Source organism: Podarcis muralis, chromosome 11 (genome assembly GCF_964188315.1).
Source record: "Podarcis muralis chromosome 11, rPodMur119.hap1.1, whole genome shotgun sequence".
Classification (NCBI taxonomy): Eukaryota; Metazoa; Chordata; class Lepidosauria; order Squamata; family Lacertidae; genus Podarcis; species Podarcis muralis.
The window spans coordinates 48,362,638-48,386,224 of record NC_135665.1 but is presented as its reverse complement, the minus strand read 5'-3'; the positions used below and the strand labels follow the sequence as shown (position 1 = coordinate 48,386,224).

At 44.5% G+C, this 23,587-nt stretch overlaps 2 protein-coding genes across 4 annotated transcripts in view; both read right to left on the bottom strand.

Moving 5' to 3' along the window:
- Positions 1 to 17,069, bottom strand: C9 (complement C9). Its single transcript, XM_077936409.1, has 12 exons — positions 16,913 to 17,069; positions 15,730 to 15,820; positions 13,855 to 13,999; positions 12,857 to 13,004; positions 12,134 to 12,272; positions 9,777 to 10,001; positions 7,241 to 7,481; positions 6,167 to 6,292; positions 5,229 to 5,410; positions 3,854 to 4,082; positions 2,108 to 2,296; positions 1 to 450 (listed from the first exon to the last, which is right to left on the bottom strand). The coding sequence occupies exons 1-11, from the start codon at positions 16,987 to 16,989 to the stop codon at positions 2,130 to 2,132; spliced, it is 1,770 nt and encodes a 589-aa protein (XP_077792535.1). The 5' UTR covers positions 16,990 to 17,069; the 3' UTR covers positions 1 to 450; positions 2,108 to 2,129.
- Positions 17,070 to 21,029: 3,960 nt separating this feature from the next.
- Positions 21,030 to 23,587, bottom strand: part of DAB2 (DAB adaptor protein 2) — a 34,852-nt gene continuing 32,294 nt past the window's right edge. For all 3 annotated transcript variants that reach the window (XM_077936407.1, XM_028748533.2, XM_077936408.1), the window contains one exon: positions 21,030 to 22,305. The gene's annotated coding sequence lies outside the window, so the exon portion shown is untranslated. The remainder of the gene's footprint in view (positions 22,306 to 23,587) is intronic.

Below are 23,587 nucleotides of genomic sequence, written 5' to 3'. Positions count from 1 at the left end.
ATTATGCTTCGCTGTTTTATTCTGTTCTCAGTTTTATTGTATTTTGATTGGTTTCTGTTGCATTACTTTTGTGCTTGGATGTGAGCTGCTTGAGAGGTCCAAAAAAGCAGAATATAAATGATTTTACAAATCTATCAAAGCCCTGCACTGAACAACTTGGAGAAAGGGTGGCACACAAATTTAATACAAAAGTGTCAGCAATAAATAATACAAATGTATTGTGCTGAGCCAGTCATCAGCTGAAATTTATTTTCAACTCTTTAAAAAGAAAGAAAGAAAGAAAGAAAGAAAGAAAGAAAGAAAGAAAGAAAGAAAGAAAGAAAGAAAGAAAGACAAATTAACACCAGGTTCCAAGATTTTCTGGCTTATCTTTCAAATCTCTTTGGCAGCTTGAACTTTGCTGTGGAGATCCAAGGGTCATTTCAGTTGTGTTGTGTTCCTATTAAACACCTGTGAAAAGACACACAGTCAGCTAGATCAACTAACCGGAGAATCTTCAGTGCAGGAGCGGCTGATATAATGCACAGAGATCCCCTACGTTTGCAGTGCCAAAGCAGGCTGGCGGCTTCCAGCTAACTTGAGATTGACACCATAGTCAAAATTCTGCACATGTAAGTTGCTGCAAAGGTCACATCCATTCCACACATTTAAAACACATTCAGTGCACATTTAAAACACATGGCTTCCCCCAAAGAACACTGGGAACTGTAGCTTGGTACGGGTGCTGGGAATTACGGCTCCACAAAGGGAAAACTATGGTTTCCAGAATTTTGGGGAAACCATGTGTGTTGAATGTGCTTTAAATGTACGGTTTCGATGCAACCTATGTAGTCAGTGGGCAAAACTTGTAAGGGCTCTTCATGTGCAGAGTGGATGGCTCCACCGGGGGATGCTGTCGGCTGCCATCCCTCTCTCCTGCACGTGGTATTTTATTTTTAAAAGCCTACATTGTATGATATCAGGTAAGGGGCAAGTGGCTTGGCTGAAATGGCTTTGAGAGCCAAATGGGAAGGCCTAGGAGGTTTCACTAGAGGCAGGTTTAGGGCAGTGGTACCAGTTTCTCCGCAGGGACGCGGGTGGTGCTGTGGGTTAAACCACAGAGCCTAGGACTTGCTGATCAGAAGGTCAGCGGTGGGGAATCCATTTTGGCTCAAGGGCCACATTCTTTTCTGGCAACCTTCCAAGGGCCACATGCCAGTGGTGGGTGGGATCAGAGACCAAAGTGAGGGGAGCAACAAATGTAAATCAGAGTTCAAGGAGGGTGTGAAGCAGGGCTGGCGAGTGATGTGGCCTGGGGGCAGGGCCGGCCCATCCATGAGGCAAATGGAAGCAGCTACCTCAGGCAGCGAAATGCTAGGGACACCCATCCCAAGGAGTGAAAAACGGCAGAATCTTTAGTTACTGTCCATATATAAAGGTGGTTTATATACATCCCAAGGGACGCGGGTGGCGCTGTGAGTTAACCACAGAGCCTAGGGCTTGCCGATCAGAAGGTCGGCGGTTCGAATCCCCATGACAGGGTGAGCTCCCATTGCTCGGTCCCAGCTCCTGCCAACCTAGCAGTTCGAAAGCATGTCAAAGTGCAAGTAGATAAATAGGTCCAGCGGGAAGGTAAACGGTGTTTCTGTGCGCTGCTCTGGTTCGCCAGAAGCGGCTTAGTCATGCTGGTCACATGACCCGGAAGCTGTACGCTGGCTCCCTCTGCCAATAAAGCAAGATGAGCGCCGCAACCCCAGAGTCGGTCACGACTGGACCTAATGGTCGGGCTCCCTTTACCTTTTACCAGTTTCTCCACACTGGGCGCAGAGCTTGGCCTTGCATGGAACTCTGCTGAAATGTGAAAGACCCAAGTCTGCCCCTGGCTTCATGAGGGAGGCCTATGGGCTCAAGGTACCCCACTCATGACCTAGAATGTAATTTGTGGTTGCCCTGTAATAACCACAATAAAAAGTCAACATTGTGCTAACACAGATGTTCTGTCAACATAAGCATTTCTGCTTGTCCAGTGGAACAATCTTACCTCTCCTCTTGCATACTGATCTGGGGGATTTTCCTGCCCCACCCAAGTTGGACTTCTATTTATTACACCCACTGAGTAACTACAAACCTGCTTTGTGTCTTCTACACCATTATTTAATGTCAGCAGCGCAGTAGCCCGATTCCGAGTCAGCTCCTGCACAGTCCTTGCCCCCATGAGCCTCAGGATTATTGCACTGCCTTCTCCGAGTGCGTTCTCCTTGCACACAAGCCGACCAGGTAGACCAGCAGCTCCAGCCCCCATCTGTGCCAGTTGCGACTGAATTAAAGATTGGAGTGGAAAATATTTTGAGTCTTAACATCAAAACAATAAACAAACAAACTTGCATTGCAGTTACTTCGATATTGAAGTAACTGCCTACGTGTCTGTAAGCCCAAATGGTCAGTCAGGGTGCAATTTGGGATAGGGGTGTTTCTTAGGTGGATAGGGGATCTCTGCTTCCACAGAACAGCTACAAAGCAATAGGACAGGGTGTCATTTTAAGTGAAGGGCTGGGCAGGAGAGGAATGCTTAACCCTTCCCACCACTTGTTCCTTTCCCTCACAACTCCTCCCCTGGGCGCTTTTCTACCTGACACAATGGCTAATGCCTCTGGAACCCCAACTTCTCCACTATAATAATAATAATAATAATAATAATAATAATAATAATAATAATAATAATTTATTTATACCCTGCCCTTCCCGGTTCAAAAACCGGGCTCAGGGCAGCTAACAACAAATTTAAAACACTTAATTGTAAGAGGAGGAGGAGGAGGAGGAGGAGGAGGAGGAGGAGGAGAAGAAGAAGAAGAAGAAGAAGAAGAAGAAGAAGAAGAAGAAGAGGAGGAGGAGTTTGGATTTGATATCCCGCCTTTCACTCCCCTTCAGGAGTCTCAAAGCTGCTAACATTCTCCTTTCCCTTCCTCCCCCACAACAAACACTCTGTGAGGTGAGTGGGGCTGAGAGACTTCAAAGAAGTGTGACTGGCCCAAGGTCACCCAGCAGCTGCATGTGGAGGAGCGGAGACGCGAACCCGGTTACCCAGATTACGTGACTACCGCTCTTAACCACTACACCACACTGGCTCTAGCAGTTCGAATAAAATACAGTATAAAAATATGAATAACAATAAAATTCAAAATTCAGACATCAATTTAGGAGAAATAAATAAATACGCATAAGATAATCTCCAGGGCTAGCTGGCTGAATTGGTCCTACTTGGGCCAGTGAGGAGGCCAGGGGAGAATTAGCTGTGGGGTCTCAGAGCGGCTAATCTTCATAAAAGCGGAGGGGGAGGGAAGAGAAGGAAATAAAAGATCAGGCCCGATGGAAGAAGGTTAAATCCTGAAGGGCCCTAGTCTCTTGGGACAGAGGATGGGACAGGTCGGAGGATAGTCTGACTTCCTTAGGGCCCGGGACCTCTAAACTATGGTTATTCATGGACCTTAAGGTCCTCTGCAGGGCATACCAGGAGAGGTGGTCCCGTAAATACGAGGGCCCTAAGCCTTGTGTCCCAACCCTGCTGCTTTCCACCAGTTTGGTAGAGCTTCTTGGTTCCAGGTTTAGAGATGTGAAGGCCCAGAGAATATCTTGGAGGAAGCTATATTCTTCATAACACCTGCTTTTCTATGCAAAGGGTTTTTTGCAGGTGTATTCAACTATGCAATTCCACTACCCTGCATCTTCAGTAGCATCGTCCAGGAACAATTCTACCACTGTTTGTATGAGCAGAGCCCTAGTACAGGGTTAGGTGGGATAATGGCTTTAACTTCGCAGCTCACGTGTCCTGAATAGAATACGGAAATGAACCCTCAGTTCTTGATCTATTGCTGACCTGGTGAAAAAAACGCTGAGGATATCTGGCAGGCTTCTCCCTTGAAGTAAGGGGTGCATCCGCATTCACACCTTCCGTTCAACAGCATGACAGTGCCACCGTTTTGACAGGGCTGGCATTTGCAAACACTATATTCAGCAACGTAGTCCTCCACAGCTCGGTCGAGATTCTGCCTCTTTACGGTGGAGTTGGGTATCGTCACCGGTATGAGAGTAGAAATTGGGTACGGCTGCAAAGAAATGCAAATACCTTAATCCAACTTGTTACAGCAGCGGTACTCTTTGCACGGGACGCGGGTGGCGCTGTGGGTAAAACCTCAGTGCCTAGGGCTTGCCGATCGCATGGTCGGCGGTTCGAATCCCCGCGGCGGGGTGAGCTCCCGTCTTTCGGTCCCAGCTCCTGCCCACCTAGCAGTTCGAAAGCATGCTTAAGTGCAAGTAGATAAATAGGTACCGCTTTATAGCGGGAAGGTAAACGGCGTTTCCGTGTGCTGCGCTGGTGCTGGCTCGCCAGAGCAGCTTCGTCACGCTGGCCACGTGGCCCGGAAGTGTCTGCGGACAGTGCTGGCTCCTGGCCTCTTAAGTGAGATGAGCGCACAACCCTAGAGTTGGACACTACTGGCCCGTACGGGCAGGGGTACCTTTACCTTTTTACTCTTTGCACAAGCGTGATCAAAGCTTCCCTGACATTTGTGATAGCCTCCTCTTAGCTACCCTGAGTTCTCTACCATGTGAGGAAAGGGTGTTCTCAGGTAAAACAGAGTCTCGGACAGCAAAGTCCAATTCCTTCACAATAGCCTAGCACGGAAAGCACCTAAAATTCCTTAGCTCTTATATGCAGGTGAAAATTGTGCTTACCTTGGAAACATAACACGTGCCTATTCACTCACCATGGTTCAGCAATAAATAAAGGTCATACATTTTAATGTATTTTTAATCTTTGTTGGAAGCTGCCCAGAGTGGCTGGGGAAACCCAGCCAGATGGGTGGGGTACAAATAATAAATTACTATTATTATTATTTCAAGGGGGCAGCATTTACAGCAGGGGTGCCTGATATTTTGGCCTTAGGACCTTAGTCGCTATCGGCCAACCGTCTGAAGATGCGCATGCCAGTGGTGCTTGTGGTCGAAAGCAGATGTTGCCACACACACACTCTTACATGTGCACCCAGCACATTGCACACAAACCAAGGCACTTGGTCACCAACTGCAGCAGATCCAAGCTGAGGAGGAATAGTGTTTATTACCCCTCCCTGCTCATAAAATAATAGATCTGAGGAGAAGGGAAGGGCAATGCGCATCCTCACCAGGGATGAGCCATGTCTGCTCTCCCACATACCAATATGCGCATCAGTTTAGGAAGAAAACCCTCTTACTTCGTATTGTATCACTGTGGGAGCATCAGAGAGCGTCGCTGCCCACTGGACATAGTCTTCCACATCAACGACGCTGTGACCTTGCGACAGCTTTTCCTTCAGCCTAACCAGAACTTCAGTCTTCCCTCCATGAACGAGAGATATCACATTGTGGATAATTCCGTTGTTATTGGTGTTGCCCTCTGCAGAGGAAAGAAACAGGACAAGGATGGACCAAGGTCCCTTGGGATGTTGTCTCACCATCATTCTGACTTTCTTATGCAGACAAACATCTGGAAGGGCCCAGAACAACAAACAAATCCCCCCCTTTTTTGCTAAATTCATGGCAACATATGTACTGTGGGACACTCAAATCTGTGCTACTGTGCAATCTCCTTTTTAAAATATCTTTTTTTTTTAAAAAAAGTATTTGATTAAATTTCCACAAAGTTCACATTGTTTCACTACATTATAAATTTTTATTTGGTTTTATTGACTTCCCATCCCATTTTCCATGGTGTTGTTTTTTTTATTCCACCCCTTTGCTGCGCCCTTTCTTCCCTCTTTTATATCATAACCATAATGCAATAAATAGTTCAAATCCTGCTCGTGAATTCATCATATTATAATATTTCTTTAAATAATCCAAAATAGGCTTCCATTGTTCCATAAAACAGTCATCGTTAAGTTCTCTTATTTTAGCTGTTAACTTTGCTGATTCAGCATAGTCCTTCACTTTACTTACTCATCTTTTAAATTTCTTTTGGAATGGATGATGTAAAGATAAATGAGTTCTGAATTTGCACCTCCTTGCCACAGGGCCACCTTTGCCACAGGGCACATTTGCCATCGCCAGTGCCAGCTTGGACATGAAATTTTCAGAAGTGGGTTTGCCCAAATATATAGTCCCCTTTTTGTGTATTTTGAAAATAAATCTTTAAATATATAGATATATTTACTATTTCTTATCTTGCTACTTTTGCAGTCATTCCCTTTGCCGGTATGCTTGACTTCAAATGTGCTAGCTGTTAAACCAAAATCTGTATTGTAACCCAGGCAAGCTTTTACGTCTTCGACGGTGACTCCTGCAAACAGAGTTAAAAACAGACAGTCAATAAAAGATGGAAGGAGGGAAAGGCTCATTAACAAATTTCCTGAACCATGAAATTATATTCGGAAAGGCAATCAAGTTGTACCCATAAGAAAAAGCAGCAAAGACTTTTTAGTTTTCATTTATGGGTGATATCCAGTCATGTCATAATGACTAAAGGTAAAGGGACCCCCTGACCATTAGGTCCAGTCGTGGCTGACTCTGGGGTTGCGGTGCTCATCTCGCTTTATTGGCCAAGGGAGCCGGAGTACAGCTTCCGGGTCATGTGGCCAGCATGACTAAGCTGCTTCTGGCGAACCAGAGCACGTTTACCTTCCCGCTGGAGCGGTACCTATTTATCTACTTGCACTTTGACGTGCTTTCGAACTGCTAGGTTGGCAGGAGCTGGGGCAGAGCAACGGGAGCTCACACCATCACGGGGATTCGAACCACCAACCTTCTGATTGGCAAGTCCTAGGCTCTGTGATTTAACCCACAGTGCCACCCGCGTCCCTGTCATAATGACTAATGCCACATTTTTTATGCTCTTCTCGCCTCCTGTCTTTATATTACATTAGTCACAATTTTGCAATTGAGGACTAGTCTAATATAAGAGTACGCAGATAAGAGTACGCATCACAGCTCTTGTGATGGAAATTCCAGTTTTGCTAATACATCAAAGGCAACACCAGCTGATTGGTTTGCTAGTTTCTCTATAAGCAGTGACTTTGCTTTAGGCTGCACAAACAGACCAAATAATCACTTATTGGTTTTGGATTTTCCTTTTGTGAAGTTTATTGCCATAGATATTGGTTATATAAAAGTATGTTTGCTAGTATGTTTGGTTTTTTTGTCCATAGCTCAGTATTATTATCAGATAGGGTAGCACCCAGCCTGAATTGGATTGGAGTATAGCCTCTGAAATTAATGAAACAGTTCCTACCTTCACTTCTCATTGTTTGGTTGTCCAGTACATACATTAGTTCATATTTCCCACCAACCGTTCCCTTCTGTGCAAAATGAGTTCCGTGCATTTCCAAAAATTTAAAATATTCTCCCTTGTCGTATGCACTGGGCAGATATTTTACATCTTCAAGGAACGTGTCGGTCAGGCGGACGTCACGCCTTCGCATTTGAAAGGTTCCCAGTTCGATGTTTCCTTTCACATGAAAAAATATTTGATGCTGTAACGCAGAACGACAGGGTTAACCTTCTGACAGTGGGAAAACGAGAGGACCAGATGTTCTCCCATCTCTAGGGTGACAATGTGTCCGACATTATGGAGGGAAGTCTTCTGTTTGATGGCATCCTCCCTTTGGAAAGGATTTCAAGCACTATTGTTCCGCAAGTGGGTTAACTTGTCGGGGGCTTGACTCCTTCTCAAAATTAAAACATGCAGTGCTCAATAAGGGTAGCATGTTAGAATGCTGCCCCAGAAGTCACACCTACCAACCATCCCTCTTCGACTTTCCTCTTTAAAGCAGAACAGTTGAAGCTTCTACTGCCTCCCCATATAAACTGACCTGGACACTGCAATCGCCATCTGAGGCCCTTCTACATGTGCCTCCTCAGCAAGAGGTCCAGAGCACAGCAACACGAGAGCAGGCCTTTTCTGTGGTGGCTCCCCACTTGTGGAATGTTCTCCCCAGGGAGGCCCACCTGGTGCCTTCCTTACATATCTTTAGGTGCCAAGTGAAAACGTTCCTTTTTTCCCAGGCCAATTAAAGAAACTATGGTCCTTTAAACTGTGCGTGTATGGCATGGGTAGGCAAACTAAGGCCTGGGGAACAGATCCAGCCCAATCGCCTTCTCAATCTGGCCCACGGACAGTCCAGGAATCACTGTGTTTTTACATGAGTAGAATGTGTCCTTTTATTTAAAATGCATCTCTGGGTAATTCTCTGGGGCATAGGAATTCATTCATTTTTTCCCCCTTCAAAATATAGTCCGGGCCCCCACAAGGTCTGAGGGAGAGTTGAAAAAATTTGCTGACCCCTGGTATGGCTTATTGCTTTCATTTCTTATTATGGTTTGTATTTTTATATTGTAAATCACCCTGTGATCTTTGGATGAAGGGTTGTATAGAAATTAAATATTGCCTGGTGAAGCTTCACCGGTGAATTCCTACCTGCTTTACAGTTATCAAAGGCCCAAAGTGGCAGGGAATTTGTTCTCATTAGACAATTTTGCTGAGGTTGATGGAAACCTCTACAGCTTTCACATTATTCCTCATTCAAGATTCATTGGTGTATATACAAACATTCCTCTGGAAAGGGCTCCAAACATATTCCTAAGCACCAGGGTGGAAGGAACGGTCTTACACTCCCCAAAACAAAACTTAGTTTCAATGGACCCCCTCAACTAGGGGATTAGGAACCACATGGACTGACTCAAAAAACTTTGCAAGCATATTCAGGGAGGACGAAACAAAAATGAATGTGGGAACAGCTCCTCCCCTTGAACATTTTGGGCCCCTCAAACTATTAGGGGAGATTAGAATCCACACCATAGGTTGGAGGGACTTGGAACCTACCGAGGTACTAACTTGAATAAAATATTGGGAGAGCCCAGGTAAGCCCTGTGCACATAATTGATCACAAGATGCAGTGCATTTGAATGGCAATGCCCATCAGCTTTGGGCATGCCCGGTCCCCTCAAATATTTTAATGGAGGAGCTTGGAGGAACCTCGGCTCCGAGGAGTTGTCTCCTATGAAACCTACTCTGTCTGATCGGGAGCAATGAGATAGTAAAGTAGATAGGTCACACAATACCCTTAAACAAACCTTTTAAAAAAAATATATTAAGTTTATATAAAAGTTTTGTCAATATAAAATCTGTATTAAAAAGTAGGACAAGGGGCAAGGCCACCTGTAACGTTTTAATGGCAAAATGTAGGTACTATATTCTACCCAGCTCTGTTTCCTGGTACTCTTTAAGCTAGGGATAGATCTGTGGTCAGTTTCACATGTATCCCTTCAAAAAATACCTGTTGATTCATCTATATTTTGATTGTTTCATTGTGTCTCCTTTTTAAAGAAAGTCTGTTTTTAATTGCTTTTTAAATAAATATTTTTTACTGTTAAGGAGAACACACACAAACGTAACTTACGCCGTATACAGCGGTACCCCAGTTTTTGAACGTCTCAGTTGACGAACATTTCGGTTTTCAAACGCCATAAACCTGGAAGTAAATGCTTCAGTTTTCGAACATGCCTCGGAAGTCAAACATGCCATGTGGCTTCCGCTGAGTGCAAGATCCTGAGGCCTAGCTGTCGGTTATTGAGTTTTCGGTTTTCGAACATTTCAGAACTCAAACGGTCTTCCGGAACGGATTACATTCGAAAACCGAGGTACCACTGTACAAGTTTTGCTAAATAAATAAACAAAACACTCCTAACAGCTAATATCAAGTCCCCCAAATAACACAGAAGGGCTCTCCATTTTGGGTTTGTTTGTTTGTTTGTTTAGGATAGCTTACCTTTCCTTTAGAATCCTTTAAGAATTTATGTAGAGTTTCATTGGAGAATGCATCTGTATTCGTGCTCAAACTGAAGCCGACGGATGTGGCATTTCCTACCTCTGTAGGCGTCAATTTGAGAGAAAAGCTAGAGTGAGCAGAACTATGCCTTTCACTGAACATTTCCTTTACTGCCGACACCTGGTCCTCGTAGACTTCATTTCTAAATCTTTTGTCTCCTTTTGTCTTAGAAAGAGAGAAAAAATATATAGCAGGCAATTTAGTAGGCAAACTGCAGCCCAATGGAAGGAATGGTTTTCACTCTCTAACATTAGAAACTTAGAGCCAATAATTGAAAATGTACGGCAGCAGATTCAGGACAGAGAGAAAAGCGTATTAATTAAAATAAAGCGCATTCATTCATTCATTTTGTCGCCACATTTTCTCTGAAAGTTCATACTATCTATCATCTATCATCTATCTATCTATCTATCTATCTATCTATCTATCTATCTATCTATCATCTATCTATCTATCTATCATCATCTATCATCTATCATCTATCTATCTATCTATCTATCTATCTATCTATCTATCTATCTATCATCTATCTATCTATCTATCATCTATCATCATCTATCATCATCTATCTATCTATCTATCTATCATCTATCTAATCTATCTATTATTTCACACCAACTTTATTGCTTATTTGTTATTATTATTAATTTATTAATTAATAGCTTTCTAAACCACTGTCTCAAGGGAGTTTGCACATAGAATAGTTAAAAACAGTTAAAAACACACTGAAAAGCCAAATACATTTAAAACGAGGCTTAAACCCTAACAACTGGACACTTGTTGTAATAACCCATTTATCCGGCTGCAAAAGCAAATATAAGCAAAGGCCAGCACATTCCCAAAGTAAAAACAAAAACATAGACGATCCAAAACAAAACAGGGGGGAAAGATGGGGCAGAGTGGGAGAGAACTGATAAATAAACAAACAATCAATTCCTGCCACCGGCAAGTTAAAAACAAGAGTTTTCAGTCTGTAACAAAATATTTAAAACTAAAATATATCTGTAGAATTATGGGCATCCCCCAGTGGTGGGAATAATAGATTGGTTGCCCTCAGATCAGGCATAACCCCCTAGATTCCAGCATCTGTAATACCTGAGATATAATACAAAATGTGCAGGTGCTATTCTCAATTGTTTTGTAAGAAACTAGCCTCCTTCAGTGCTTTACCATTTAGCCATAGCAATGACTGTTGCCTAGCTCATTGGACGAAAAGAAGACGAGAGCGAAACACCCATTGTCTAGAACTTCTTGATTCGTTTTTAAGCCTTTTATGCTGCTTTTCTGTGCTGGAGAAGCCTCACAGAAAACAATACACCTATCCAGAGCTTTAGTATCCAGATCTTTTGTTCCCTTTCCTTCCCTCCCCCTCCCCTTTTTGTGAAGATTGCCCGCTCTGGGATCGCACAGCTGGTTCTCCCCAGGTCTCCTCGCTGGCCCAAGTGGGACTAATTTAGCCAGCTAGCCCTGGTGATTGTCTAATGTTTATTGGATGGATTTCCCCCCAAAATTGATTTTTGATTTTATTGTTATTTACGCTTTATACCGTATTTTATGCTGGGTTTTTTGTAGCATCAATTAAGTGTTTTAAATTTGTTGTTAGCCGCCCTGAGCCCGGTTTCCTGAACCGGGAAGGGCGGGGTATAAATAAAAATTTATTATTATCATTATTAGTGTGGCAGTGATTGGAGATTAGGTTATCAGCTTAAAACACAAAAGAATTAATGATATTTTGGAGGTCTCATTTCACGTGAAAGGGACCCTTCAGAGTTTGTAAACTGTTTTGATACCATTGCAGAGTTGTGTGTGCAAGAGTGTGGTTATCACAGCCTTAGAGCTCGGCAAATTTGTTCCCGCTCCCTGGGTGTGTTGCACAGCTCTTTCCCCCAGCTGTTCACATAAGCACAGCTTCATTAGTGTCAGATTCATTTCTGTTTGTGTATGCACCAGGAAGGTGGTTGACGGGGCAGGGATGGCTTTACCTTATGCAAAGGTGCTCACCCCTTTGTTTAAATTTCATTTCATAAAATGTACGTTTACCGCTTGATTGTGGAAAACCTCAAAGCAGTTTACCAAAACAATAAAGCAATAAAATATTATTGGTAAACAACAACAACGTTTTTTAAAATAAAAACCTTGGCTGGAGACAAATTAGCAATGGCTTCAGGACTCCAGTCAGTGCGAAGCATCAGATTGTAGCATTTTACAACAACGTACAGGAGGTGTATGCATTTTGGATAAAGCTACGCGAGCGTGGAGTCAAATTCAGACTCTCCACTTTGCACAAAGGGGCTTACGTCATAATTGAGCACAGCAACGTTCCATGGCTTGCGATAGTATATTCCAGTATTCCCATCGCGGACTCTGTCGCAGACTCCGTTGTAAAACTCATTGTAAAACGGGCTTTCCTTCGGTTCCATGCCCAGAATGTTGACACTGTAACAACATCACACAATAAACTAGGGTCTTCCAGGATCTTGGTCACTTAAAACCACCATCCTGCTATACCATTCAAATATACAGTCACATCTTGGTTGACAAACGCCTTGCGACTTGAACGTTTTGACTCCCAAACGCCACAAACCCAGAAGTGACTGTTCTGGTTTGCGGACGTTCTTTGGAACCCAAATGCCTGACGCAGCTTCTGATTGCTTCAGGAGCTTCCTGCAGCCAATCAGAAGCCGCACCTTGGTTTCCGAACGTTTTGGAAGTCGAACGGACTTCCAGAGCAGATTCCGTTCAACTTCTGAGGTACAACTGTAATTCATCCTTACCACAATGGAAGGCAAGCTAGCTATCATAGGGAGTGCTGGGCACGTCACATGGCACACAGAGACCTGCCCTCTAACAGAGCAGAATGGCCATGGTACTCATGAGGAACAGGCCAGGGACCTGCTGCAACTGCTCCTCATAAGATAACACCAGAGGTAGGCATCTCAAATTGCCTAACGGTAGGGTTGGCCCTGCCAATAGATTTGCTACACCTCCCATCATTCTCCCAAGAACTTCCCAGAACTTACCCACGGCCAGCTGTTCTTCCAACCTCTGATACATCAATTATACGGTCACGACAGGGTGCACGAGGATCACCTTCACAATTGTCTTCATCGGAGAAGTCTCCACAATCGTCTTCCGTATTACATACCAACCTTTTCTTTATACAGTGTCCTAAGTGTAGAATGAGGAACCGTATCTCTAGCTGTTAAACAGTTCTTATTGCTCTCAGTCTTTTGGCTTGAACCAAACGTAGTTGGGTTATTCCCCAGTGCCACTGGTGGATTTTTTGACCATAAAGGAAATGGAAACCTGCTTTACCCTTTCAACGTTTAAAAAATTGTCACTGTGAAAATGTAGACATTAAACAAATACAACCACACACACACACACACACACACACACACACACACACATGTATAATTGTCCTTTGAGGATGAAGGGTGATATAGGTGATGATGATGATGATGATGATGATAAAAACAATATCTTGATTAGGAGTGACAACCAAAGCAGCAAAAATGTACAATACCAATTCAGGGAACTATGAGCTAATTTTCATAAAAAACCTGTTTGTGGGAGTGAAGTGACAACATATGGGGTGGTATACCAACATACAATTCTTTCCTGCTGTTTGCATGGGGGTGGGGATCATTTGGGGTGGATTTTCTAAAATTTGGAAAATCAATAAAAACATAGACTGTTGCGTGGCACCATGTCTTCTGGTGTGAATGAAAATTAGGGCAACATTGGCCAAAAAGCCACAATTACACAACACACTAGGGGTGAGAGGAATGTTAGAAAACAGAACAGAAGCGCTGGCATTATAATCAGGAAAATGAGCACAACATTTCCAGGTGAAATATGCACCAGGTGAATGCATATGAGAAGGGACTTCCATAAGAGTATTTCAGAGAGCTGCTAAATCATGACAAGATGGTGTCTTGTGTTAGGCAACTAACGATCTCCAATATAATCCACTGTGGGATTCAGTTTCAAAGAATAATGCAAAAGAACTGCATACCATTTTCACACATGAAGTCATTGCCACAATCTGGTAGCTCTTCAGGGCAGGGGGTGTCTGGCTGGCAGAACTGTCTGTCTCCCAGAGCTTCAATACATGGCTTCCCTCCATATTGTCCGAATCTCACAACACTCCTCGAGCGATACTTTAGAAAAGAAAGGAAGAAGAATTACAGGTGCTCAAAAGGACTGGTGTGGCTGAGCAGCCATGAAATGATGTACCGGTACATTCTTTGCACACGCCAAATAACTTTGACGGAAACTAAGCAGGAGGTTGGGGGGCAGATTATGCACAAAATTAAAGGGAGGCCTACTCATCGCATCTCCACAGTGGAGTCTCCATTCTTTGGTGCTTTGATCAAAAGGCATGCCTGGTTGGAAAATACCAATGACTACTTTTTCTACAATGCTAATGCCTGAAGACATTTTGCTGCTTAAAGCAAGGGACAAGATGGAACCCTGTCCTCATATTCCACATTCAGAAGGCCACTACATTTCCGAGCACAATCCAAAGTGTTGGTGCTGATCTTTACAGCCCTAAATGGCCGCGGCCCAGTATACCTGAAGGAGCGTCTCCACCCCCCATTGTTCAGCCCGGACACTGAGGTCCAGCGCCAAGGGCCTTCTGGTAGTTCCCTCCCTGTGAGAAGTGAGGTTACAGGGAACCAGGTAGAGGGCCTTCTTGGTGGCTGCCCTGCCCTGCCCTGTGGAACGCCCTCCCATCAGATATCAAGGAAATAAACAACTACCTGACTTTTAGAAGACATCTGAAGGCAGCCCTGTTTAGGGAAGTTTAAAATGACTGAGGTTTTATTGTGGTTTTTAATATTCTGTTGGGAGCCGCCCAGAGTGGCTGGGGAAACCCAGCCAGATGGGTAGGGTAATAAAAAATAAAATAAAATAAAAAACAATACAATATTATTATTATTATTATTATTATTATTATTATTATTATTATTACTGGACTAGGAGTTGAATTTTACTTCAACAGTGGCAAAGGGACAGTGTCCTTTGGCATACTTGAGGGCAGCAGACCAGCTCAAGGAGCACAAGGCAAACTACCACTACCTGTCACCCAGTATTTGCTGCCTGATGTGGCTGCCTCACCTCGCCTAACGGTAGGGCTGTAGGAACATCCAGTATGCAGACTGTTGTACACAGAAACCTTCTAAAAGTATAGTGCAGTGCACCAGTAGGTGGCAATCTTTGTGCTACAATCCACCAAATATATGCTGACTGCATTGCCAGATAATTTGAGGATAGGACTGGAACATCGGGTTTGGAAAAGGCACATGCATCACAGAGTCTAACCCCTGTGCTGAGGTAAAAATATCAACAGCCCTAATAATTTGTACCTTACTGTTGTTCCAATTCGGATTATGGATGGCGCCACTATGTTCATTATTATCCAGTGGCTCTACAAAGTCAGAAAACAAAACAAGCTACCCCCTGCCCCCCAAAAAGTCATGAACATTTACTTTACTGTCAGGAGTTTGGAGTTACTGAGTCACTTCTGGGTTGAACTAAGCAGAGCCATCACCAATTAGGATAGGCCACAATATAAACTGGAGCTCCACAAAGTGTGCCATTGCCAGAGGTCCGAACAAATTCAAATTCATGGAGGATAAGGCTATCAATGGCAAGAACTAGTTGCCATTGATGCTGAATCCCAGGGGCTGGGAATTGCAGGAGGAAATTGCTCTTGAGCTTGAGGATTTCCTGCAGGCATCTGAGTGGCCACTGTGAGAAGCGGATGCCGGACTGGATGGGCCCCTGATCCTCAGGCTAATCTTACATTCTTATCCCTAAAACACATTGTTGTTGTTTCAGACAAAAGCCTCCTGAGCTAACTGTCAGTCACAAACCCATGACTTACTCTTTCCTTCGCACATGCATTGCACGGTCCCCATTCGCTCCAGCGGCTCAGCAAGCAATCGATGGGCCTGACGTCCACTTCTCTTCGCTCTCTTAGCATAGAACAAGAAGATGCTTTTATGCAGTACTATTTAGTAAACTAAAAATCAGAAGTAATGTTATTGGGGAAGGGGGGAAAATAGGCCCCATACTAGGGAAAAGACATCACCAAAAAAGAGACGAGAAAAGGGACATATATTTGCATGATGTCAGGGAACTGACATCGGAGCGAGAGGTGAAGGGGAGACTCCCAGATGATGCTGGCAAAGGACCCAGCAGCAGGGGGAGAGGCAGCTCAGTAGAGGGGGAAGCAAATCAGCGCAACACCAGGGATAAAGGGGGGCAGATGGGGGAATCGGAGAGAGGGCTCCAGGACTCTTCACTGGACATCAGTGAGGAGAGCACAGGTCCTCCGCTACCCACGCCCTCCCTGCGCAGAAGACTCCCGCTCAGTGAGAGGAGGAGGAGACTGGGCGTCAAACAACTTTTATGTTGGAAGAGGTTTAAGAAACGTCCACTGATGGATTCTGCTAGCGACTGAGGCAGCCACGATGAGAAGGGCTGTGCAGTCAGAAAGGTTTAACAAGGCAATTTAGCCTGGAGAGGCGGCAGTTTATGCACGAGCAACTCATACGCATTACACATATGCTGATTTTTATGGACACTGAGGCAAAGGCAGAAATATTTACAGCCCATCTTGCTATAGTGGGGAAGCCTGCGACAATGAGGTGACTTGACTTGGCGCCTTCTCAGTCTGCTCTCCACGCACTCACCACTGATGGAGAACTTTAAGGTCCTTGCTCTCCTTTCTTATGAAGCTTCTATCTTCAAAACTAGACTGGGCAGTCCAAAATACAGGACTTTTTTTCATCCCAAGAGCCATGTTCCTTCCTGGGAAACCTTACAGTGGATCTTCCTTTCATGTTTGAACTGGAAGCCACTCCCACTAAATTAATTGGTGCTGATTACAATCCAAGCATATGCAGAACTGCGGTCTCATATACTACCTTGATGCTGAAATTGGAAATCATTCAGATTCGCTATCCTCAGGCACCAAAGAGAAATCAGAGCAAATTCTACATTTGCTGCGGGAAATGTGACGCAGATTTTCTTTTATTTACATATTCATTTTAAAGTCCACTTACCTTTTCCTCCCTGGTGAGACAAAGCCATTTGCTCCTAAGATGCACAGTGCCGCTATAAAAGTCAGTAAGGTTTTCATGGTGCTGCTGTCGACTGCGACACCAAAACTGTAGCACCCAAACGGGAAGCTTTTTGTCCTTTCCTTTTTGTTATTGATTAGCAGAAAAACAAACAAAAACCCCTGCCAAAAGGAGGCAGAGCTTGCTGCTGACTTTCGGGAAGCAGCCTGGAGTTCGTTGACAGTGAAGAATTTGGAAAATCAGCTGGTCTGGGTATTCCCCAGGCAGAGAAAAGGGTAGAAGAGAAAGCCCAGGCACACCTGCCCTTCTTCTCTCCAATTCCACGCATTACACAATAGGGCGGTAGCTCAGGGTCAGAGTGTGTGCTTTGCATACAGAGGGTCCTGGGTTCAGTTCCTGGCATCTCCAGGTTGGGCTGGGAATTCCCTGCATCCGAAAACCTGCAGACCCACTGCCTGTAAGTCAGCCTGGACAATTTGGAGCTGGGGGGAACTAAGGTTTGCCTTGATGTAAGCCAGCCCCCTACGTTCTTATGCACAAAGTGGGGGGGGGGGGACAAAGCAGCACTGTTTTATTATAAAAGCAAAGCACATCAGGAAACTTTGCAAGAATGCGGAAATAAAGAACACAGTAGGCACACCCAAAAACAAGTTAGACCACTTAAGTGGAGCATTTCACAAGTCCCTAGTGCGGCACCAGGATTATCAGTTACCGTTAAGCACTGACCACCCTGGGCACCTAAGACAAAACAAGGAGAGGGTCTTCTATGAGCCAGCCCAAACCTTTTGCTAGTTATAGTGGGGTAAGAAAGCTGGAGGGGGGGGCAGGAATCACACCAGCCAACCGATGCACCCCTTTGGTTTCAGACAGTACATGGGGATGAGGGTAGCACTGTGGTCTAAACCACTGAGCTTCTTGGACTTGCCGATCAGAAGGTTGGCAGTTTAAATCCCCACAACGGTGTGAACTCCCATTGCTCTGTCCCAGCTCTTGCCAACCTAGCAGTTTGAAAGCACGCCAGTGCAAGTAGATAAATAGGTACTGCTGCGGCGGCCGTGTGCTGTGGTTTACGCCATGGTGTTCTGTTGCACCAGAAGCGGTTTAGTCATGCTGGCCACATGACCTGGAAAGCTGTTTGTGGTCAAACGCCGGCTCCCTCAGCCTGAAAGCGAGATGAGCACTGCAACCCCATAGTCGCCTTTGACTGGACTTAACAGCCCAGGGGTCCTTTACCTTTAGATTTAATACATGGGGAGAAGAGTCTAAAAAGCATGGGATGCAAATTTTCACCACCCTCTAACTACCATGGAGGCTCACTTATCAGAAGTAATGTATTTAACACTGGAAGTGTATACTTGATTCTGACCAAAGTCAGCCTCCTAGAGCAAAATACATATCAGGAGGCTTAGTTTGGTCAGAACTGAGTATACACTTCCAGAGTTACACAAATGCTGAAACCAGACATCAGAACGTGCCACGGTTAGTGGAATATTCACCCCCCCCAAGAGGGTGGGCAGGTTAGATTGGTGGGGCTTGTAGCATCGCTGAGCAGGATCCGTGCAGTGGCTTGATTCAAGAGGGAGTTGTACGTGGCACAGAGGCCAATTGAAAACACATTTGAGATGCTATAAATCCAGCTTCCTCAACCTCGGCCCTCCAGATGTTTTGAGACTACAATTCCCATCATCCCTGATCACTGGTCCGGCTAGCTAGGGATCATGGGAGTTGTAGGCCGAAAGCATCTGGAGGGCCAAGTCTGAGGAAGCCTGTCATAAATCCGCCACAGAGTATCAGGCAGCAGAGATTAGAGTTAGTTCAAGGCACTGCAAGATCAGGCTTCCCTTCTGAGCCACTGTGCCATACCTGCATACTTCTGCACTAATCTTAAGCTTAACTTGATTGTACAGAAGGTTTGAGAAAGTCCCTTTTAAATATGCCCTTGTTTGGAGTAAGATTGTTTACTTTTCAGAGATACAGAGGGACATTCGATTCTTCAGCAATCACGTCCAATCAAAAGAAAAATTAAACATTTACTAGCTGGTTGTTTGTGGCACTTACTTCATCCTGAACTCGGTAGCTGGGAAGCAACGTCAAACACATTTTTTTTTGTAGCTTAGAGCGAAGCTTTTGGGGCAGAAAGGGCAGGTGAGGAGGGAATCTCCAACAGTACAGGATACTCAGGAAATATGCTTCAAAAAGAGAACCTTGTGATTCCCACAGCCATAGTGGGAAAGAACTTTGGCGCAGTCATGGGTTAAATCTGGTTTACACACACACAAAATCAACATGCCATTGCCAATATCTCCAGTTGAAAGGATCAGGAGAGCCTGAATTACTACCCGTCTGACAGTGCATAGGAAGCCATTTTCTACCAGGCTAGACTATTAAATCTATCCAACATTATCTCCATTGACTGGTGGTAGCTGTCCATGGTTTCAGAGGGCATCCCCAAGGAGATGCCAGGGATCTTTGTATGCAAAGCTTGTGCACTACCACCAAGCTGCCCTTTGTGTAGACCGACCTTTGCCAACCTGGTGCCCTCCAGATGTTGCTGGACTTGGTGCACATCACACATTAATAATGGTATGTAATTTATACCCCACCCATCTGGCTGAGTTTCTCCAGCCACTCTGGGTGTCTCCCAATCGAGTGTTAAAAACAATACAGCATTCAATATTAAAAACTTCCCAAACAGGGCTGCCTTCAGATGTCTTTTAAAAATAGGATAGCTGCTTATTTCCTTGACATCTGATGGGAGGGCGTTCCAGAGGGCGGGCCCGACTACCGAGAAGGCCCTCTGTCTGGTTCCCTGTAACCTCACTTCTTGCAATGAGGGAACTGCCAGAAGGCCTTCGGTGCTGGATCTCAGTGTCCGGGCTAAATGATGTGGGTGGAGACACTCCTTCGGGTATACAGGACTGAGGCCATTTAGGGCTTTAAAAGTCAGCACCAACACTTTGACATGGATGTCAAAGCCAAATATTAACTGTTGTACCACCAGCTATGTTGCAAGCCTTTACCCCAAGTTTGAGGCAGCAGCGGTAGTTGAGAGCCATATTTTCAATAGCAGCATATTGCTGTTGTCAATTAAGCCTGCATACAGACTTTATTTTCCAGCATCCTGTGGACTGCATCCAATGTTCTTTGGACCCCAGTAGTGGGGTAGGAGAGCTAAAAATAATGCCAATATATTTCACATCTGGCAACTAATGCACTCCTTTGGTTTCAGATAGTACATGGGGAGACAAATCTATAAAGCCCGGGACACAAATTTTCACAGCCCTCTAGCAGCTATGGTGACTCATTTACCAGAAGTAGTGTATTTAGTGTTAACTCTGGAAGTGTATATTCAATTCTGACCAAACTAAGCCTCCTATGTATATTTTGCTCTAGGAGGCTTAGCTCACTGTCCTATCCATTCTTTAGCAACAGAGATGCAAGGAGCTTCCCCCATGAACAGCAGTGGCTGATGTAGGTGCACTCCCACCCCAACTGGGCAGGTGGCTAGTGGGGAGCACATACCCGCCAAATGTCCTGGGGAAAAACAGGACACCCCCCTTTTCTCACAAGATCACGGAGGCCATTTTTGCTGCCATGTTATCACCCCCCCCCCCCGCTCTCGTCCTGAAAAAGTGCTTTTCGGGGGGGTGAGATCGCAGTGCAGGTCACGTGACTCACCCGGGAACGCATCCCAGAAGACGCATGTCCCAATTTTTGACATGATGAAGTGGGGCGGCCATTTTGTGTTGTGGCATTTCACTATGGCAGCCATTTTATGACTGGCACCTACAATTTTTCAGAGTTCCAAATGTGCCCTGGTCCCCAAAAGTTGGCTTATGATTTGACACGCTGCACCCGCCTAAGTTGCATACCAGCGCGCTGACGGAAGCAGTACTCTATCAATGTGGGTCTACATTCTAGGTGATTCAAGGACCCTGGGCTTTTATAAGCTTCTAGTTACAAGTGCTTTTACACACCTGTTCAATGACTTAGACTCAGGTTAGACTCAAGTAAAACTACTATCATATGAAAGCAAAGTGTCCTACTTCTGGAAAACCACGTTACAAGTTTTCACCGAATTCCCTAGAGTCAGAGGCCGCTTTTGAAATGAAGTTACATTTAATTGTCAGAGTATTTGACTACTTTTTACAATGTAACACAATCCAAAAATTCCTACATTTCCAGTCAGAGACAAATACATATAAATTGATAGCTTTGTTTTGCATTACAGGAAAAGTGCAGTAGAATATGTACAGAGCAGATTGCATAACTCACTGGCAGAACAGGTCACTACAGACAAAGTGTTTACTAGAAAGCAGATCTCCCATTATGCATTTATCTAGCCATTTAAACATGGATACCATTTTCAAGCTGATAAATGCTGTAAAGGAGACACACACAATGCTCTTGCATCAGTTCTGCTCAGTTTGTTATTAAGCCCCTTGTTTTAATGCATTGTCACTCTGCATAGAGTTCTAGCTCTACTAAACCTTGATTGCCATGATTGCAATTTTTGCTTGCTCCAAGTACAGTTGCTTTTCAATTCTTACAAGTGATAGTACATTCACAGGACCCACCCCCTTCTTTAAAGGACACCCATCTATTTCTGCATCCATCCTTTTTCAACCCTGGTTTGAAGAATCTTGCTAGAGGGTCAATAGTCAACACACTAGATGCATTAAAAAAAATCACTTCCAAGGTGTTGCTTGTGTGTCTCTTGACTATGACCACAGCCAGCCTGCACGGACATTAAGTCATTACACTTTTGGAACCTCCCCAATACAAGTCAAAGACGGTATTGAACGATTTTCATAACAATTCAAACATGCTTTCACTTTGACATTGGTGGAGGCAGAGAGGGTGTGAAATTGAGTTCTGTCTGGTTTTTAAAGCTTGCAGTTAAGGCTGGGAGACGTACAAGAGACCATTTTATGTTCTAGGTGACTCAGTGCTGCGAATTCATATCCCGGTTCTTTCCCCTTGTGTGGAGGTGAATATTAGTCTGTGCAGTTTCTCATCCTAGAAGGAAGTTCAGTAAAAGCCCCATTGACAGCCAATGTTCACCCAAGCCTTGACAAAATGTGAAGTTGGCTGAAGGCCTAGGAGACACCACAGTGTTCAGTTACGTAAATCCACTTGGGCTGAAGTTCGCCACCCAATTCCAGTTTGGTCTCTAGCAGATTCCTTCCCTCGGCTTCCGATGGCTACAATCCAAGGACTCATTGCACCGTACTGCAATCCAAAAGTGGATGGCGAAGAATGAGGCAGATAATGCATGCAGAGTGAAGACAGTAACAGGGGAGGGTATCCAGTTATTCATCACATCCTTGCACCATGGGCAGTCCAGTTATTCCTCTGCTGGTTTGCACTCATTCCTGGGTCAAGAGAACAAGAGGGAGATGGTTAGCACCACTGGGCTGAGTCACATGAAACTTGCTCTCTTGGGGTTTGCTGTGCGGAACTACTGAAAAGTAATGGGTTAAGAATGGGATGTGCAAATGGGAATAGATATAGCAGCAGCAGCAGCAGCATGCGAAAAGTCAATCTTTACCATCACTTTTTTTTTTGCTGGGGTGCTTTTGGACTATGTGGCTCAGAATATAGTAGTCCTGTATATGGTATGAAGATAGCACTGAATGTTGTAACTGTACCTGGTATGTAGGTAGCTACTTAAGCAGCTGGACTGGTGACTGGGAGTGGTTGTCGAGACCATATAACACCAGTCCTGAAAGACCTACATTGACTCCCAGTACGTTTCCGAGCACAATTCAAAGTGCTGGTGCTAACCTTTAAAGCCTAAATGGCCTCGGCCCAGTATACCTGAAGGAGAATCTCCACCCCCATCATTCAGCAGAGGTCTAGCTCCAAGGGCCTTCTGGTGGTTCCCTCACTGCAAGAAGTGAGGTTACAGGGAAACAGGCAGAGGGCCTTCTTGGTAGTGGTGCTTGCCCTGTGGAACACCCTCCCACCAGATGTCAAGGAAATAAACAACTATCTGACTTTTAGAAGACATATGAAGGCAGTCCTGTTTAGGGAAGTTTTTTTGGCGTTTGATGTTTTATCATGTTTTTAATATTCTGTTGGGAGCCACCCAGAGTGGCTGGGGAAACCCAGCCAGATGGGCAGGGTATAAATAAAATTATTATTATTATTATTATTATTATTATTATTATTATTATTATTATTATTATTATTCCACTGGTCCAGATAGTGCAGTATATTCTACACAGTCTGGCGGCTGCCCTCTAGGTTTCCAGGAAGGAATCATTTCCAGGCCTACATAAAGATGCTGGGGACTGAACCAAAGACCATTCACATGCAAACTTCTTCTGAGTTTGCATCTTCTGAGCTAATAACCATCTCCTCACTTAGCACCATATCTATACTGAGCAACATTAAGGGTCAAAACTGGTGTCCATCCTGCTCTGGGCAAGGTTTACTCCCCACCAAAGCAGTATCCATATTTTGTTCTGGGTGTTTCTTGATCCTTTACCAGCTTGCTTGCGACCACTATTTGTGGATGGCGTAACCTAAACCATAGCTCCATGCTCCGATGACCTCACAGCTGGTTTTCTATGCTGCTTTGGGACTGCCCCTTAGTGCAGGACTCAACCACTAGAATGTCCATTGATACAGCCAGAGGTGTGACTTTGGTAG

What these genes read in the sequence shown, in the direction of transcription:
- C9 (XM_077936409.1), bottom strand. Translation starts at nt 16,989, where the DNA reads ATGAAAACCTTACTGACTTTTATAGCGGCACTGTGCATCTTAGGAGCA. An exon ending in CCACAGTGATACAATACGAA is followed by an intron (nt 4,083 to 5,228) that starts GTAAGAGGGTTT and finishes ATTTCTTTGCAG; the next exon opens with CCGTACCCAATTTCTACTCT. An exon ending in CTCAGCGTTTTTTTCACCAG is followed by an intron (nt 2,297 to 3,853) that starts GTCAGCAATAGA and finishes TCTTTAATTCAG; the next exon opens with TCGCAACTGGCACAGATGGG.